This window comes from Gobius niger (genome assembly GCF_951799975.1).
Source record: "Gobius niger genome assembly, chromosome: 11".
In the NCBI taxonomy this organism is placed as follows: Eukaryota; Metazoa; Chordata; class Actinopteri; order Gobiiformes; family Gobiidae; genus Gobius; species Gobius niger.
This window is the reverse complement of record NC_136862.1, coordinates 19,775,248-19,793,709: the sequence shown is the minus strand read 5'-3', so window position 1 is coordinate 19,793,709 and position 18,462 is coordinate 19,775,248. Positions and strand designations below refer to the sequence as shown.

The following is an 18,462-nucleotide window of genomic DNA, read 5'->3' as shown; positions in this document are numbered from 1 at the left end:
AAGCGTAATTGACATTCAAGAGTCTCCAGCTGTACTGTAGTAAAGACCCCAGAACCAGGCAGTGTACACCGTTATGAGCGAGACCCATCCATCACAATGAGGAGAGTCTCTGAGGCAGGTCGTGTCAACGCTCTGTCAATGAAGACAAACGACAGAGACGCCCATTCACTGAGTCACTGCATCATTTATCCCTTAACTCGGCTTTTACGCGTTCTGTAGCATACGCGTAAGCAGCGTAAACGCAGTGGGAATGCCGCCCTCTACTGGAGATATGGAGTACTGCCACTACTGTCAGCTGTTTCAAAGTAAAGCAACATCGACTCGAAAGATGTCACTCTACAATGACTTCAAAGGAGGGAAAACTGATGCAAAATTGGTGAGGAAGATCCTAGGCCTGCATTAAAACATAAACTCGTGTGCCAACAACACATGAACGTTGCTGCTGTGCTAGTTTTTACTCCCACTTCCAGTACTGTGACGTGGTTCCCAACCTTTTTTGTCTCGCATAATCTCAAAGTTGTTCATTTATACCCAGAGTACCTCCTACCTCGAGGATCTTGCCAATATCATTACAAAATGACCGACTGAACTAAGATTATTCAGTATTTAATAGTGTGCTGTGTTCAAAATGAAGCTAAAATGCTCTCAAAATCAAACCTTTCACTGAGAAACAGAATTAACTAACTTTCTTCTCAGCTTCAATTTCTTTTTTAATCTGACATCTTTCCAAGTACCTCCTGCTAAGTGCTCAAGTACTTGCCCCTGGTTGGGAAACACTGCAGCTACTTACTGTTTCTTATGACGTTCATGTCCTTGATGAAATAATCATCAGAGCTTTTTAAAAGAGGAAAGTTAAAGAGCAGCCTCAAGACCAATATTTCCTGGTAAGCATATAAATTAAATGTATCTGACACTTGGATGAGAACAGAAACAGTTGCAAAGCATGTATTTTTTTGTACTGTGTAGCCGAAGAATATATTTAACAAATATAACAAAATATCTGTATACTGTGCAATGGATGGACAGCTGCAGTTTGAAACACAGTTGTTGTTACAAATGGTACATGTGTTATTATACGTGAATAACTATGTCTTGACTCTCACTCAGTCGACTCCATGAAGCCTGCCCCGCTGTCAAACCAGCCTCCCTTTGGTTTGAGCCTGTCCGTCAAATGCAAACTGAAGCTATGAGCATTTTTGTGGGCTACAGTCATGACATCTGAGACTTTTAATTGGGCTGGGGGCTGGCCAAAGGGGGGACAGAGCAGCGTGCTGATCCTCCTCTCACTATACCTCATGCTCTAGCGCGTGCAGGGTCACGATAACATAAGTCAACGCGGGATACCTTGGACTAAACAATAGAAATCTTAATGTGTCTTTACCCTCCATAAGTCTATACTTTGGACCTGTTTTTGCAGAAGTGGAGAAAGAAGACAGAAAAGACTGAAGACAAACGGATTTTATGTTTTTCACGGTGTTTTCTGGGCCGTGTCTATTCATCCTCAGGTAAGAGTCAGCTCTTTTTTGTGAGTTTTTATTTATTTTGTTTTTCACAATTTATATTTCTCTATATCAGTGTTTATTAAACTATGGTAAAGGCATCACTGAGAGCACACAAGCCTCTTCATTTATAATATTAGTTTCATTTAAAAATAATAATTGTTGTATTTCTTCGTTTTTGGTTACTCCCTGTTTAGAACTACTTAAGTCATTATGGTTCTGTCCTATTTTAGACATGATTCAGACCAAGTTTAGACCTGGCATCATACTTTGAAAGACCGTGTTTAGATCTTGTACTCAAAAGAGACCAGTTTTCTCTTAAGTAGTGCTTGGCGTAAAGGTCTGCTTTATATCACTGCTTCTCAACTGGTGGGTTGGGAGTGGGACCCAAAAAATGGGTTACGTGACCATTTTCAGAGAATTGCTCACCAAAAATGACTGTTGATGATTGGGATATTGAACACCACAATCAACAATATTACGATACATTGTTGAATTATTTGTATTAATAGTTAAAGGTTTAAGGTCAGTGACACCTAAAGATACATGGTTACAAACTTACAATATGGTACAAAAAGTACACGTTGCTTTGGATAATATTCTTGCTTGTCTTACCCCTTTAAGTTTAGGTTAGGAATCATGTAAAGTTCATAAAAACATCAATCTATTTCATTCATCTTTTATTGCAAATGCAATCCTTCTTTGCTCTTGGTGAAGGTCTAACCTCGAAGTGAGCAACAGGCTTTACGGGGGGTTAACGGAGGCAAATGGGCTGTTATAAAAAGCCTGTACCTTCATCGCTCCAGCCTCAGGCCTCACTGTCAAAGCCCCCTAATTATTTAATCCCCGCTGCAGCTACTCTAAATGCACCGTGTGACTGGTGGTGGCTGTGTGTTTGTGCCGACTCGTGCTCCTATGAAGCCCCATAGTTTAGCAGCTGGTTTAATCATGTGATTTATTAGGGGATGCTCACATTCTCAGTCGCCCTAAACAAGGTGGTGCCTCTTTCTGTGGTTATGCCTGTTGAATTAGATAGTGTCTTGATTTTGAGCTCCCTATTTCTTCATTTAGGACTTCACTTCTCAATAAATCAAACTTATTTGTACTGGTCTACAGGGATAAATGATCACCTCAACCAGAAGAGTGTCCTCGGATAAATCTGAAGTTAGAATCGCCTTCAGCCTCAGCGAAACAACAGGTAGTTTTCACTTTTATAATAGATGTTATCAACACACAGCGCAGCAGATGTGTGTCAAAGGCTGTCTGTTTTACAATGCAAGGCTAAATTTAAGACTCAGAAGGACAGAAGGCAGAGGACTTGTCTAAGACATGTCCAAGTCACCTCGCATTAAATCTTTATAACAAGCCAGGCCCAGGACCGCTCCAACTTTAGACAGGGGGCATCACTTAAAGGTGCACTATGTAACTTTGTATGTGAAAAAAAACTCTTGATATATTTGTGCATATTTGACCATTTAGTGACTCAGTGGCGTTATGGGTGCAGCAAGGCACCTTTGCTTTCCCTCACAGTGGCCTCTATGATGTTCCAGAATCCATTGTTTTGGAGTTTCTGGCCAGTTTCTGGAACGAACCCCGAAAACAATTGACCCTGTTTCGTCATGAAGACCACTGTGAGAAAAAACAAAGGTGCCATGCTGCAGCCATAACGCCACTGAGCAACTAAAAGGTCAAATATGCACAAATATCAAGGCGTTTTTTTTTCCACATAAAAAGTTGCATAGTGCACCTTTAATTGGGAAAGTGAGGAAAAGTAAAAAGAAAGTATAGGCCTGTGCAGTATAAGAAAAATTGCAGGGTTATTTATATACAGTGATAAAAACATGAATTTTTGGTCTGCAATACTTGGAATCTTGTCTGAAGTTCATCATTGCACATCAGATCTAGAGACAATTATTCTCTGCACTAACTTCTCTATAACATTTCCTAACACTCTTCAGAGCAACAACAATAATAACAAAAACTAGGCTTCTGAAAAAGGAGAAATTTCCTTCCAGTTTATGGACCCGACATCTTAAATGTAAATGTGATGAGATTAGTATGGAGAGCAAATCAGGCAGGAAGGGCATAGGAAGTGTGTGTATATTAGTATAGGAATTTTTCTTTCTTTCTTCCCCACGTCTCCCTTTTGGAAATCAGTCGCTGGAGCAAAAACAAAAACATCACTGCATTGTGCATTCATTGTGCTTGAGTTTAGGTTTGAGCACATGTGGATATAGGTCCATGCACAGGCGGACGTGTATTCACGCATAGAGCTGCCTTATGTACGAAATGCGCGGCTACCCTACTTTATAATAAAGTGAAAATGTATAACAAAATGCATCTCATTCTTTTCCACAAACCCAAGTTCAATCACAGCCACAATAATCACAAGTCTGAGCCCAAGTCCTACATTTAAAAAAAGGTAAATAAGTGTCCATTGTACAAACCTTTCTTTCTGTGCTTACACATCCCAAGTTCTTGCTATTTGATTGGTCAGATATTCTTGTCACTACATTGTCATTTCAAACTCCTTGTGGCTTAAGTGCACTTTGTTTTCAATGTACTGTACTTTTAATTTGATATGTGGCTTTGCAGAGCCATTAAACACGTGGTAGCGCTGACAGTCCAACTCAAGGAAACAGTGGTGGCCTCTACTCTCACTGAGTGTGATGAATGCATGGAGCACATACTGGACATAGTTCCCACCAAAACAGACCCAGCACAATCGGCCCCGCCCCTCGCACCATATCACTTTAACCGTGCTCATTCTCCTTCACTGCCGCCGAAACAGGTGTGCCCTCTATTTCTGTTGGACTGCAGCATATTAAAAACAAACCACGCATGCACGCTCCCCCAGCTGTACGCAAAGAATTAGACTTGAATGACACAAATCGACGCGTGTGGCATTATTTGTCTGTGCCTAAAGCATGCAGTGATGACTTTGCCTTCACCTGAGTGACCCTGTCTCTGCCTCAGTCATATACGTTTGAATATTAGTGGACGAGCTCTGCGTGGCTGTCTGTCAGGATGTTTTACGGTTTGGGGCTCGCTCCTGGGACAGCAGCTGCAGATGCAACGGCAGATCAGGTTTCCTCTAATACTGACAGTGTCCCGTCGACTGATTCACTGCTCAGCTTTAGAACAGGGGCCTATATTTATGAGCAGTTAACACTTCAGCCGGACTCCACCCACCGCTCAGACCTTGGGATTTTTTTCCCAGGATGTTAGGTGCAGGAAATGAAATGAAAATGTATAAATACACTTCTTGTAAGGAAACTTCTTGCAACTTCTCTTTTGAATAAAGTGGGAGTGCGACAATTTATTGAGCTATCATTTAACGGTTGCACTATGGTTACCCTCTGCTTCTGAGAGCTTTAACAATAATGGCACACGATCAAGGATGTGGCAAATTTAAATAGCTTTTTAACCATTTAACCAAACTTTCTAACCTTCAGGAGCAAAAAAATAGAATAAGCATTAACTCTGAGGAAAACTCTCTTTGGAAACTGTTCTAACGTGTGAAATATTATTTACAACATTGAATTATTCACCTGATGGCTGAGAATTTATAAACACACTGTTATTGTCAAACAATCCTATAATATGTTTTCACCGCCTAGAATATACTCTAAATCTTGCTGTCCACCTCTGCTGTTTTTAGACAAGGCTAGTCCACAGACAGCCCTAATCTAAACCCACACTTTAGCTCAGATATCAGTATTTTGAACTCTTGAGTCTCGGTGAACGGCCCAGTCCTGTTGGAGGATGATCCGTCAGCCCTTGGTGACTTCATGCCAGACATACTGCACCCCCCGCGGTCACTGTCCCGAGCTGAGCATGAGAACTGTATTTATCCACTTCATAATTGGCCCCATGGCCCCGGCCGCTCCTCTAATACTCTGCTTTTAGAAGATTGCATCACCCCAGGATTCTCCACATGTGTTCCATAAAGACAGGACGGGGGGGGGGCGTGAGATGCTGGGACATTTCTGGTGGGGCAGAGGCGACTGGTGAGTGCGGCCAGTCGGTGCATGTCCATGTCTAATGGTACATATCCAGTGGATTCTTCCTCACATCCACTCAGATGAAAATTAGACATCTACATTTTCAATTTTAGAAAAGCTTCATGGTGTTTTTGTGGACTTTGTTGTCTCCATTGATTTCTACATTTGACCCTAAACTAGTGCCTCAGTCCCGAAAGGCCACTGGTTAAGTGATTTAACCCAAAACCAGGAAAAAAGGAAAAAATCAGGAAAAATAATTAGCCTCATAGCCACCTTGACACCAAATACTCACTTTATCTACATTTTATATTTTGAGGCAGCGGTAGCAATAGTAGTAAAAGAGGTTTTAAGTTGCTGTGTGGGTGTAATAAATGTAGAATAATGTATAATGTAATAATCACTATGTTTTAAATAAATAGAAAGCATCAGTTTTTGTCGCCATACACATTTGTTTTAGCTTGTTGTCACCAGATATAAAGGCCATTTCACGGCTACACTTTGGGCTGTTTTACGAGGCAGAGAAAAGGCATCAAAACACCTGTCTGTGGAGTAGGTCTCTTAAACACAGAGCATTTAATATTAGCCGAGGCAGCATTGACTGCATTTAGTTATACACATTATTACTGCTGTATTTCGGTGTAGCCCGGGAACTCTATTACCATGACCCAGTGGTGCATGCAGTCAGAAATTGTACCTGAATAATAAAAATAAGAAACGGTTGGTTTGCTGCAGATAACTGACTTGTGTTTTTATTTGATAGATGTAAAAGATGACAAAGACCTCTCGCACAATTTCCCTGATCTTGAACGACGCTTGCAGGTAAATACAGCTGTCATCTTTCCTGATATAAACATAGGCCATGGTGTGATATTGTCTTTCACTGAAGAGGTTGGGGGTGTCATCTTTTGGCCTACACTCTGTAAATAATTTCACTTTTACACATGCAGTTCAAGCACACAATAATGTACTGACGTTTCGCCTCTCACCTAAGCAGCTTCCTCAGCTACTATCTTGTATGTCGCAAGCTGGAGATACAGTAGTGACGGGTTTACCTTGAATTATACCACCAACACTATTTTTTAGTGAGAGGCGAAGAGTCTGAGTCACTGTCACCCCATTTAAAACAAATGCAGCCGCTAGATCACTTATGAAATTGCTACAAACTCCGTCGTATATCTATTTGACACAAATAAATTGTACTTGTCTGTTTGTATTGCAGCCAGTGCCCCCTTGTGTTTCTTTGAGGGAGAGCGTGCAGGTGTACAGGGAGCACTGCAGGATGGCCAAAGAGTTTCATCAGGTCAAACATGAAATATCTGTCCTGGAAGATCGCAAGTAAGCCTTTTATATGTAAAGTACACACATAAAATAGTGTTAGTAGTAGTAGAAGAAGTGGGAAGTATTTTCTTCACAATATAGGTTGTGTTCATGTAGCATGTTTCGACTTGGCCTTTTGGCTAGTATCTCTGTCATTAATAGGCCTTTTCAAATAAAACAAAAACTGGCACAAAGTTCAAGGTTAAGCTCCAATTATTATTTTAATATTTGAAGATTTATTTCAAAAACTGTGTCTCTCCTATAGCGTTATATCATATCGTGCCATCCTAACTAATTAAATTATGACATTTTAGTTCAAAAACAAGTAGGCTACTTCACTGTAATCGTATTTTCTATTTACATTAGTCATTACCTATTATGAATTATCTATCCATCCATCCATTTTCTTCCGCTTTATCCGGGGCCGGGTCGCGGGGGCAGCAGTCTCAGCAGAGATGCCCAAACTTCCCGATACGCACACCTCCTCCAGCTGTTTTGGGGGGACCCCGAGGCGACACCAGGCCAGCTCGGAGACATAGTCCCACCAGGGTGTCCTGGGTCTTCCACGAGGTCTTGTCCCACTAGGACATGCCTGGAATACCTCCCGCGGGAGGCGACCAGGAGGCATCCTAGCCACCTCAGCTGGCTCCTTTCGACGTGAAGGAGCAGCGACTCTACTCCGAGCTCCTCTCGGGTAACTGAGCTCCTCACCCTATCTCGAAGGGTGCGCCCAGCCACCCTGCGAAGGAAACTCATTTTGGCCGCTTGTATTCGCGATCTTGTCCTTTCGGTCATTACCCAAATCTCATGACCATAGGTGAGGGTGGGAACGTAGATCGATCGGTAAATCGAGAGCTTTGCCCCGACTCAGCTCCCTCTTCACCACGACAGACCGATACAGCGACCGCATCACTGCTGACGCCGCACCGATCCATCTGTCGATCTCACGCTCCATCCGTCCCTCACTCGTGAACAAGACCCCGAGATACTTGAATTCCTCCACTTGAGGTAAGGACTCCCCACCGACCTGAAGAGGGGAAGCCACCTTTTTCCGGTGGAGAACCATGGCCTCGGATTTGGAGGTGCTGATCCTCATCCCGGCCGCTACACACTCGGCTGCAAACCGCCCCAGTGCGCGCTGAAGGTCCTGGTTTGTTGAAGCCAACAGAACAACATCGTCCGCAAACAGCAGAGATGAGACTCTGAGGCTCCCAAACCGGACACCCTCCGGCCCCTGGCTGCGCCTAGAAATTCTGTCCATAAAAGTAATGAACAGAACCGGTGACAAAGGGCAGCCCTGGCGGAGACCAACACGCACCGGGAACAGGTCTGACTTACTGCCGGCAATGCGAACCAAGCTCCTGCTGCGGTCATACGGGGAACGGTCAGCCCTTAGCAGAGGGCCCCGGACCCCATACTCCCGGAGCACCCCCCACAGGGCACCACGAGGGACGCGGTCAAACGCTTTCTCCAGATCCACAAAACACATGTGGATTGGTTGGGTGAACTCCCAACCCGATGAAGGGTATAGAGCTGGTCCAGTGTGCCACGACCAGGACGAAAACCGCATTGTTCCTCCTGGATCCAAGGTTCGACCATCGGCCGGATCCTCCTCTCCAGCACATTGGAGTAGACCTTACCGGGGAGGCTAAGGAGGGTGAACCCTCTGTAATTGGAGCACACCCTCCGATCCCCCTTTTTAAAGAGAGGCACCACCACCCCGGTCTGCCAATCCAGTGGCACTGTCCCCAACCGCCACGCGATGTTGCAGAGACGTGTCAGCCACGACAGTCCTACAACATCCGTGAATTATAATAATTAATAATGAATATATACAGTATATATATATTTATATATATAAAAACATACTGGCCCACAGTGGCGGCGCAGCTCAGTTGCAGTGGCTCAGGACTAACACCTGAACACAATTTCATTGTGCGGTTGTACAATGACAAATAAAGCACTTACTTAAGTACTGATATACTTACTTACTTCCTTTATTTATTTTTTATCTCTAATCCCCACCAGATGGCACTGTTGGTGTTTATTAATAATCTGTAGGCCGTGTTATACTTATTTTCATCTTATTGTAGTTCAAACACAGCTATTTAATAATAAAATATAGTATACAGTTACACTATATTTATGACTTGTATTTACTAATACAGTGATGGAAATACAAAAACAAAGAGGCTGCTTCATTATAATATTATAGTTAACATACAGTATGTTAGTCGTGGTTATGTTTCCATATTAAATGTGCTTCAAGATCTATAGTTTTTAGGTTTGTCCTATTTTACCATACTGGCAAAATAAGCAGTTTTATTGTTTAAGCAAGCAATAGTACGTCTGAAATCCCTATTGTCGGCCTGCAGTTCCTGAACAAAGGTGTTGCATAAACTCTGATGCTCAAGTCCCCAGAGTCGTCCGCAGCTGTGGACAGTTTTAGTGAAGGATTTCCAAGGCTCTGGCTCTTATCTCCACACATCTCCATCACATCATTTATACACAGGCCTAGACTCACACTGCAGATAAACATGCACAAAAACACTACATCAATCCGGGAAAGGCTCTCACTGACAAAGCATTCTCTACAGCTAACCCTTGTTAACGAATTACCCTGTTAAATAATAGGAGCTTAAAAAAAAACAGAATAGAACAGAACAACTTTCCTAATGCATTCCTGTTAAGTTTGCCCTATTGCATCAGCACTAAAACTTTCATGCTTAACTTCTACTTGAGTAAAATGAATGTTGTTCCTTGTGAAAATAGTCAGTCCCCTCTCTTGTGGCCGTAGACGCAAGCTGCTGGCAGAGTTGGTGGAAGATGAGCAGGTTGCCATGGAGATCGCTCGTTTGGAGGAGGAGTTTCGGCGTCTGGTTGAAGAAAATCGCTCTCTGGTGACGGTCCACACTGAGCGTGCCCGGCAGCTGGAGATGCTCTGCCTGACCAATCGCATTCGGCGGGACTCCTCGTGACCTCCGACCTCCACGGGACCTGGCGTCTTCAGATGGCGTGATCTGCTGAAATGCCACACTACTCTCTGTGAATAAGCTACACATTTTTTAAACACCTTCTTATCAGCCTCCTTTGGGATCGTTATACATTATGATACATTATTATATTAAACATTAGACAATGGTCTGACTATACAAGTATGTGCACATACGATATGCCTACAGTTCACCCATAATGCACCAGGATGTGGCTGTTACTTTGGCAATATCTATCTACAACATGGGAGCCACCAATAGGTATTCAAGTAAATCTGTAGAGCGGAGTCACATGTTGTAATAACAGTTCAAAGGGTGATGTCACTTCATTGTGTAATAAAACCACATTTTGAAATAATAATCTTCTCATTTTGCAATAACAATAATATAATAAATAATATTAATAATCATGTAATGTGATAAAATGTATGGCACCACTTTATGATGATTGCGCACTATTAATCCCTTTGTAAATACATTATTCATTTTCTGAATCATTTACAAAGCTTTCTGCATAATTTTAACAAGTTATAAGCACCTTAGTCTTTATATTTATTGTTCACTCAATGCATGCTCAAACCATTAAACTTAACCAGACACAGAGGTGGAGCACATTACTATAGCCACATTCACACATGTGACCCCAGCAGGCTAAAGTCCTGGTAGAGTCAGGATTTTAGGAAGAAAACCCTGACTTTACAGGACTTAAGCCTGCTGGGAATGTGGCTAATGGCATCTGTTTACGTTCTTGAAATTGAATTGAATGAAGCATTAATTAATGCATTACAAACTGCTTAATAGTGTGACATTACCAAATTTAATACATAATACAAAAATAATATACCAAGTATATATATTATCTCATTTAAAACCGTTATTAGCATTATGTGGTGTTATTACAAAATGAGGTTGAACAAGATCCCCAAAGGTTCTCTGCATTTCAACATTAACTCAATGAGTCTACATTTGGTAAATATAGTAAAAAGGAAATTTAATACATTTTTTTTTGTGTGTGTGTCAAAATATAATTTTGGCTATGAGCAACCCAGGATATTATCTGCACATAGTTACACATGTGCCCCCTCTTGCACTTCATACTACACCCGTGTGCTAAGATTAAATTAGGTCAAATTAATATTTATAAAATGTTTTCCCCACAACCATTTGTGCCTTCCAGATTTAGCCTGAGGACAACACTTTAAACCGGTTTAACTTTAGTAGGTATCATCATTCACAGTTTGACGGTATCAGTGTGTGACATTGAGTCAAAAATAAATGACAAAATAAGAGTAATGTAAAATGAAAGACAGGCACAATACATATATATCACCCCCCTCTCATCACATGATGCTTTATGAGTCTATATCAACATTGGAACATACCTGGTACTGTTTTAATTTTCCTGTGACGTCGTACACTGTGCAGGCATCATGTTGACATAACTTTATCAGCTACTGTGAACCGGATATTCAGGTCCTGTGGAGAATAAACATATGCTGTGATGTATGGTCCAAATGTTCAATGCTAATTCTGCCACCCACTGCTCTGGGGCCGGACTTTTTACTACACTACAGAAAACAAGAACAAAGATAGGATTAAAAGTGTGTGTTTTTTTGTGAGGAACAGTCAAAAGAAGGATGACTGTTGTGTAAAAGTTGTACATTTTTGTTGTGCGTTTTGCCTGACGATGTTAGGGAAGTTATTCACCCAAACAGTACATCTATTATTAACATTTTTTTTGTTTTACCTACTGCATCACTTCCTTTCTTTCATTTCTCTAAATTTTGAGAGATTTTTTTTTGACAACATTTAGTTGGAAAAGAGAAGTACTGTATTTTTTCCTGTTCCTCTTTATGTCATGTGACATTGGTAAAAAGCCATAGTAATAATTATCTCCAACATTTTATAATGAATTGCAGTTGGAGTTTGTGATAAAATTCTCTCATCTAGTGAAGAATCCTAAAGAAGTTTAAAAAGCAATTACAAGTGTATATATAAGTTAAAGGTACGCTGTCTAACATGTTGGATCATGCTGTTGTCAGCAATACAAAACATGTTCCTAATGACCAGCGCGACACAGAAAATGCTATTTTTGCAGTGGGTAATCGAAGAATGGATTTGGATGAGGACCTAACCTAATCTCATATTTGGCTGCCTTTTGTCAACCTGTGTCAGTCTCCATGGAGACGAGCTGGATACGTCCTGCTTTAGGTCAGGTTTTAGGAGAGGTGACACATGTGACAACAAAGACACATGTTTTGTTTTGGGTTTTGTTTTTGCTCTTTTTTTTTTTTTTAAACAATAAAATATCTGTAATAAATTAAATACGTGTACTTCATTCTATTTATTGGGTGAAATGTTACACAATGTGTCTTTAAGATACAGTAGAAAAGTTAAAAAATGTTTAGATTAGATTATTTAGTGGCAGTAATATGCAGTTATGTTTTCATAACTTCTAGACATTAAACATAAACGGCGATACAGCAGCAAAAGCACCTGTTTTAGCACTTCAGGTCACTCTGTTTATTACTTAGTGAGATATTAAGCTATGGTTGTTGTAGTATTATCATCATTCATAAATGATAACGTGGCTTGTTAAACATTGCACATTTGGTATCTCTAAAAACAATATTGCTTAATCCCACAAACAAATGCTTAAAATTCTTAAAATCCGTCTCCTTGTAAAAAAAAAAAAAAAAAAAGAGAATATATAAAGTAAAAAAAACAACAAACAAATATATGAGCGTCTTATATTTGTCTCTTGTAAAAGGTTGTGTCCTTCCTTGTCTCTGCTCCACAAATAGACCGGGGTGGATCTGAGAAACGAGGGCGCATTAATTGAACTGAAACATGACTCTTAATATTGTTGGAACTATTTTCCCACTGACCTCTCATTCCAAAACGCATTATGCATGGATCCTACTGTAAGCCTATCTTGTCATTTAACAGTAGCCTTTTCTTTCAGATCAGCCATTTAATCTCGTCCAATTGTTTTCTGAGGAAATCCATGACGAGATTTTCCCGGAAACTTAAAACCCGAGTTTGCAGCTGGGGCGGCCGGGATTGGTTTACAGCAACTCCCGGGGAAGAGAAGTGCAGGCTCATACTTTATCAGCAGCACTGCATGACTCAGCGCTTCATCTTTCCACACACACGACCGTAGTAACACACCAACATAACACACAAACACACAGCATCGCACCTCCCCTCTCTCCTCCCCTCATTGCTCACACATACAGAGCATATGACTAACTCCACTTTTTAGTTTGTGCTCGTGTTGAGATAACACTTTCTGGGAATTGGCCTGGCTGCACTGAATTCCTTTTCGGAAATAACCATGTGGGATTAACAGAAAGGTCCTTCTGCTACCTGTTCACTCTGCATATAATAAATCACCTGTAAGGTAAGAGTTATAGGGATTTCTACTTAATAACAACAGCAACAGCAATAACTATAATAATGTTTTGGGGAAAAAGAACAGTCTGAGTAAATATAACTGGCACTCTGTTCATGGGAAGTTGTCTGTGTGTATAGTGCTGGCCCATTATTAGTCAAGTTGTAAAGTTTAAAAGTGTTCCTCTTTTTTGTTTCATTTGGGAGAGGATGTTGTGGATCATGTCTATGGAAAAATAAAGTTTCCCAGATTCTTAAAACAACTGCATGTGAATTGTTACGTTTTCCACAGTGGCCATGGCAGTCCCAGGACGGTCGTCAGCGTTTACATTTGAATCATCTGTGCACCCCGGTCATGTCCTGCTCTCTCTGGAGGAGCAGAGGCAGCGGGACGTCCTGTGTGATGTCACTGTGGTAACGGCTGAGGGGCAGAGCTTCAGGGCCCACCGCTCCGTCCTGGCCTCCTGCAGTGAATACTTCTCCCAAAGGATCTCGTCCCTGTGCATCCAAAACGCAGTCGTCACGCTGCCTCTGGAGGTGAGACCGTGCGCCTCAAAAACAAAAAACTATAGTAATTTCATAATGCATTTTGGAACATTACGGGTCGGGTGTCCTTAAATAATGCCATTCAAGGAGCACTGACTTCTGGATGCTACTTCACAGCACTTCTTGCACAAGCTGAAAAGTTGTTTTTAGATTAGATTAGATTAGATATAACTTTATTGTCCACCGAGTTGGCAATTTGTCTTTGTTTCACCATCACAGTCACAAAATCACACATTTTTAGTCAGCAATACTTTACAATAATCCGCACCACATAGGTTCTCTTAACCTCTTAACCCCCACATTTTCTCCATTTCGGCTTAACGTATGTCTGAACGTTTCCCGACTGGAGCTTAGGCCAGTGTCACGCCTCATTTGAAAGCTAAGACCTACAAAACTGATCTTAACAGGTGTTTTTCCTTGAGTTTCCATCACATTTGTGTCACTTTTTCATCACATTTGTGTCACTTTTTCATCACATTTGTGTCACTTTTTCATCACTTTTTTTGTCACTTCTTCAACACTTTTTCCCTCAAGAATCTTTTAATTTTGGGTAAAGCCGAACTGGAGAAAATGTGCTCAGTAAAGGCGGTGGTTAAGAGGTTAAAGAACACAAAGTTATAGGGACCTAGAAGAGACTATAAAATAACATGTTGAATATTTAAGATACTTTGGCAAGAGTGAACTTGATCAACACGATGCAGTAAAAGTAGTGAGAGTCACAAACTCGGATTCAAACTCCTCTCTTGTTATGTAATTTCCTGAAACTAACAAATAATAGACACATTACATCTGAAGGCGGCTGGTTCCGCTTATGAAAAGAACCATGTATTTTTCAGTGTAGCCATGATAACTATAGTAAACAGAGAAAAAAAGTCAAAAGGAGTATATTTTTTTAGTATTATGTTTATTTTTGCCCTTGAATACACTGTATAGGCGTTTCCAGAGCCGGGGGGAGATAATTTAGTTAGGGCAAGGCAAGGCAAGGCACGTTTATTTGTAGAGCACAATTCATACACAAGGCAATTCAAAGTGCTTCACAGTTGCATAAAACAAATACAATCAATAAAACATCAACATAGAATTAATCAATTACAGTAAGAGGCAAGAGTGTAGATAAAATACTTTCAGTTATATGCATTTTTAAGTCTTGTTTTGATTCGCTCTGTCTTGAGCACTATTTTTAAGTCTTGTTTTGACTCGCTCTGTCTTGAGCACTATTTCGCTCTGTCTTGAGCACTATTTTTAAGTCTTGTTTTGACTCGCTCTGTCTTGAGCACTATTTCGCTCTGTCTTGAGCACTATTTTAAGTCGTGTTTGGACTCGCTCTGTCTTGAGCACTATTTCGCTCTGTCTTGAGCTCTATTTTTAATAGTTAGGGGGTGCTGAGAGACAAAATTCACCCCCAAAACGCTTTTTCTGCGCATATTTCCTATTTATTTATTAATATTGCCTACTGTTCCCAAACTATTCACCAGGGGGTGCTGCAGCCCCCTCAGCACCCTGGGTTCCCACGACAACTATGTAATTTGGATGCAGCTTTAGCTTGTTGTGGTAAACTTTATTTTCTCCTATGTGTCATGTGTTCCAGGTGACAGCAGCTGGATTTGAGCCGTTGCTGAAGTTCGCTTACACCTCCAAACTCCTCTTCTGCAAAGACAATGTTTTTGACATTCAAGCCTCTGCCTCAGCGCTGGGTTTTAAGGACTTAGATGGAGCATGTTTTGACTTCCTTATCCCCAAATTCTCCTCCAGCACCAAGCCATGTGCTGTAAGAAAGACGTGTTGCAAGAAAAAATGCAAGAAGAGTTCACCTAAAGACGTGTCAGACTCTGACGAGGTGCTTTTGGACGACAAAGAAGGCAAACCGGTTGCTGACTCACCATACCAAGAGGAAGTGGCTTTTCAGTGTAGCAATTCAGACATCATCAAAACCCTGAACAATGGGAGCCCGGCTACACCTGTAACACCTGTTGTTGAGGCGGCGAAAAACGACAAAGTAACTCAGTGCCCCAAATATCGCAAGTTCCAGATTGCTTGTGGAAAAGAAATAGATAAGAGCCAACCAAAACCTGTGATTAAATACTACTGCAATTCGCCATGTTCTAGTAATAGTGAAAGTGGAAGTTGCCCCTTAAGAGTGTCCAGACAGGTTGAGGATTTGTTTGACAGCAGACTAGGGAATTTCCAACCTGTTGACGCAACGAAAAACGAGAAACTCTGTGAAAAGACACATCAAATTGAATTGCAAGTAAATAGCGACTCTACATGCAATGTCAAGAAGACCGACGAGAGTAAAGGCGATTGGTCAACCAGGTTAGTGTCGCCAGAGCACGCCCAGGACGTTAAAGAAAGCATTGGGTCATTGGGTCAAAACGGGATGGCTGGAAACATGGAAGATAATAATACTTTCGATGTGGCACAAAGAGGGTGTATGAAAGCCGAGGAACAAATCATAAACAGAAGTAGGCAGCAAAACGATATTAAATATTGTGATGGAAATTGGACATCCGATGAAGCTAAAATGACAAACTCTTGTCCTGGCTGGCTCAATGCTCAACTCGGATCGTCACTTCAAGATTTGAACCAAAGCACAAGTGGGTGGCAATGCCCAAAGTCCTCTGAATATGAGGGTACGTCTCTGTCCGGGCTTTCCTCTGTCAACTCTGGAGAGGATTCGGACTCAGAAGAGACGGCGGTGTACTGTGAAGCCTATGCACGAGAAAGGGCACGACAGGTGAGGTGCAAATAAACATAGCATCAACTACAAGATTAGGCCACTTTGTGTAGTCTAGATAGTAGAGTACATTGCATCAGATAAATGACCAAAAAGCTGACTCGTGGTAGAACTAAGGTAAATATTAACAAGGAGAAGTGTTCTGCTTTGCCTGATGTAGTTCAGAGTCCAACTTTAGAACTTGACAGCTCAGGTAATGTGTTATCTTTGAGTTGATCAGAACATAAACATTCCCATTTGCTCATGCAAGTCTCATCCGGACCAAATTCATAAGATTAACTCAATGCATTTTCTTACTACATTGGTATGTGTCCTGTCCATAATAAACTAATGTTAACTCGCTAGTATAGCATTAACAGGAAAAGTACTACAGGGCATGACCGCTGCAGTTTTAAAGTCAACAGTTCATATCACTGTTAATAAGTAACACAACTGTTGAGTACAGATGGTATTTGTTCAACATGACTGGCTGCAAATAATTCAGTGAAACTATGTGATCATAGGCAACACTGTTCACGGTCACGGCTTGTCATCACAGGGTGATAGTGGATCGCAAAGCAAACCAGTTGAGAACCATTGCTTTACAGCACTGGTATGGATGTGGAGGAAAGGCAGTCATGTCTCAGTCACAGAAGAAGCTATCAAACGCCCACCATTAGAGAGACGCGATAATGGACTCAAATATGGCCAGATGTGTTTCAGCCAGGAATCAAGGTTGAGATTAAAAAAAAAAAAAAAAAAAAGACTCACAGGAGAGACAAGACAGTGTATGAAATATTATCCACAAAGTTTAAAAGTTTGTCATCAGTGTTTCAGTAAACGTCTTACAATGCCTATGTCATTCGCCGTGACGATCTCATCATCCAGCTCTTTCTCTGTCCCTGTAGGTACAGTTGCCATTTCCTGTGGACCAAATTGTCGCGATGAGCAGAAACGACTTCCAGGAGCTTTTGGACAAACAGAACCTCACACGGGAACAGCTAGAGCTGGTGCGCGACATGAGGAGACGGAGCAAAAACCGGCTCGCGGCGAAGCGCTGTCGCAAACGCAAACTTGACTGCATTTACAACCTGCAGTGCGAGATCAATAAACTGGTAAAGATATCTAAAATTTGTTTATTTGGTAACACTGCATAGCCTAATAACTACTACACTCTATTAGGCAAACATAGGACCATGCATAGTTTTGTCCCCATGAGACAACCTACGTATTTATTTGCAATCTAATGTTTTTGTTGTGTTTGTTGCAGAAAACAGAGAGGGAGATGTTGATCCAAGAAAGAAGCCGGCTAAGTCAGTTGAGGCTGAAGACATGCAACAGTGTTACAGCTTTGTGCCAGAGAGTTTGCTCTAGCGCTAACCTGCCTCCCGAGCAGCTACAACAGTTAGCCAAATACACCACTGCTGAATGCCCTTTGACCTCCTACATGCCTCTCATAGACTCACTGCTGTCCTCTCAACACAAGCAGAGCGCACAACTGTTTCCAAGTGGTGGAGAAGACGACATTCGCTGCTCCAACACTGACTCCACTCAAGAACCAACATTTAATAGCACTGTGTAATGATAGCAGGGTTGGTTTACTGTAAATTACACACATGGCAAACTGGGTATTATCACCACAATAACAACTGGGTCACAGCACTGGCCAATACCCAAAAGCACTTAAGTCATACTTACATTCCTTTGCTATTATGTTACATCTTGAGCACGTATTACACTCAGGTTACTGTAACAATTTATTTCATAATCAGTCACCAGCATAAGCATTTTATAGTATATGTATATATGTATATTCTTATAGATTATTTCCTATGGTGCAACACATGGAACTGCCTATAGACCCTGAAAAAAAGTATTTACTTGGCTCAAAACTACAGTTATATGCAGGAAATCGTGTTCTTTTAATAACTTTTTTATATATATATAGAATGAATAAATATGATTGGTAGCCTAAAAAAAAAGGAAAAAATACAAAC

The 18,462-nt window shown here is 41.2% G+C and overlaps 2 protein-coding genes across 3 annotated transcripts; both read left to right on the top strand.

Moving 5' to 3' along the window:
- Nucleotides 1–2,621: 2,621 nt before the first annotated feature.
- map3k7cl (map3k7 C-terminal like) lies at nt 2,622–9,824 on the top strand (the record flags this gene model as incomplete). The annotated part of the gene is made up of 4 exons (XM_079566944.1): nt 2,622–2,697; nt 6,264–6,322; nt 6,723–6,838; nt 9,618–9,824. 4 exons carry the CDS (start codon nt 2,622–2,624, stop codon nt 9,796–9,798), a joined length of 432 nt encoding a protein of 143 aa, XP_079423070.1. The 3' UTR covers nt 9,799–9,824.
- Nucleotides 9,825–13,084: 3,260 nt separating this feature from the next.
- On the top strand, nt 13,085–18,462 carry bach1b (BTB and CNC homology 1, basic leucine zipper transcription factor 1 b). Of its 2 annotated transcripts, none has more exons than XM_079566575.1 (5): nt 13,085–13,216; nt 13,499–13,743; nt 15,341–16,486; nt 17,374–17,580; nt 17,736–18,462. In XM_079566575.1, the coding sequence occupies exons 2-5, from the start codon at nt 13,504–13,506 to the stop codon at nt 18,045–18,047; spliced, it is 1,905 nt and encodes a 634-aa protein (XP_079422701.1). In that variant the 5' UTR covers nt 13,085–13,216; nt 13,499–13,503; the 3' UTR covers nt 18,048–18,462. The 2 variants fall into 2 exon arrangements, with proteins under 2 accessions (XP_079422701.1, XP_079422702.1); XM_079566576.1 differs by having other exon boundaries at nt 13,102–13,211.

Excerpts from the sequence above, each read along its gene's own strand:
- bach1b (XM_079566575.1), top strand. The coding sequence starts at position 13,504 with ATGGCAGTCCCAGGACGGTCGTCAGCGTTTACATTTGAATCATCTGTG. Across the intron at positions 13,744-15,340 it reads TCGTCACGCTGCCTCTGGAG|GTGACAGCAGCTGGATTTGA; the intron begins GTGAGACCGTGC and ends CATGTGTTCCAG. Across the intron at positions 16,487-17,373 it reads CACGAGAAAGGGCACGACAG|GTACAGTTGCCATTTCCTGT; the intron begins GTGAGGTGCAAA and ends CTGTCCCTGTAG.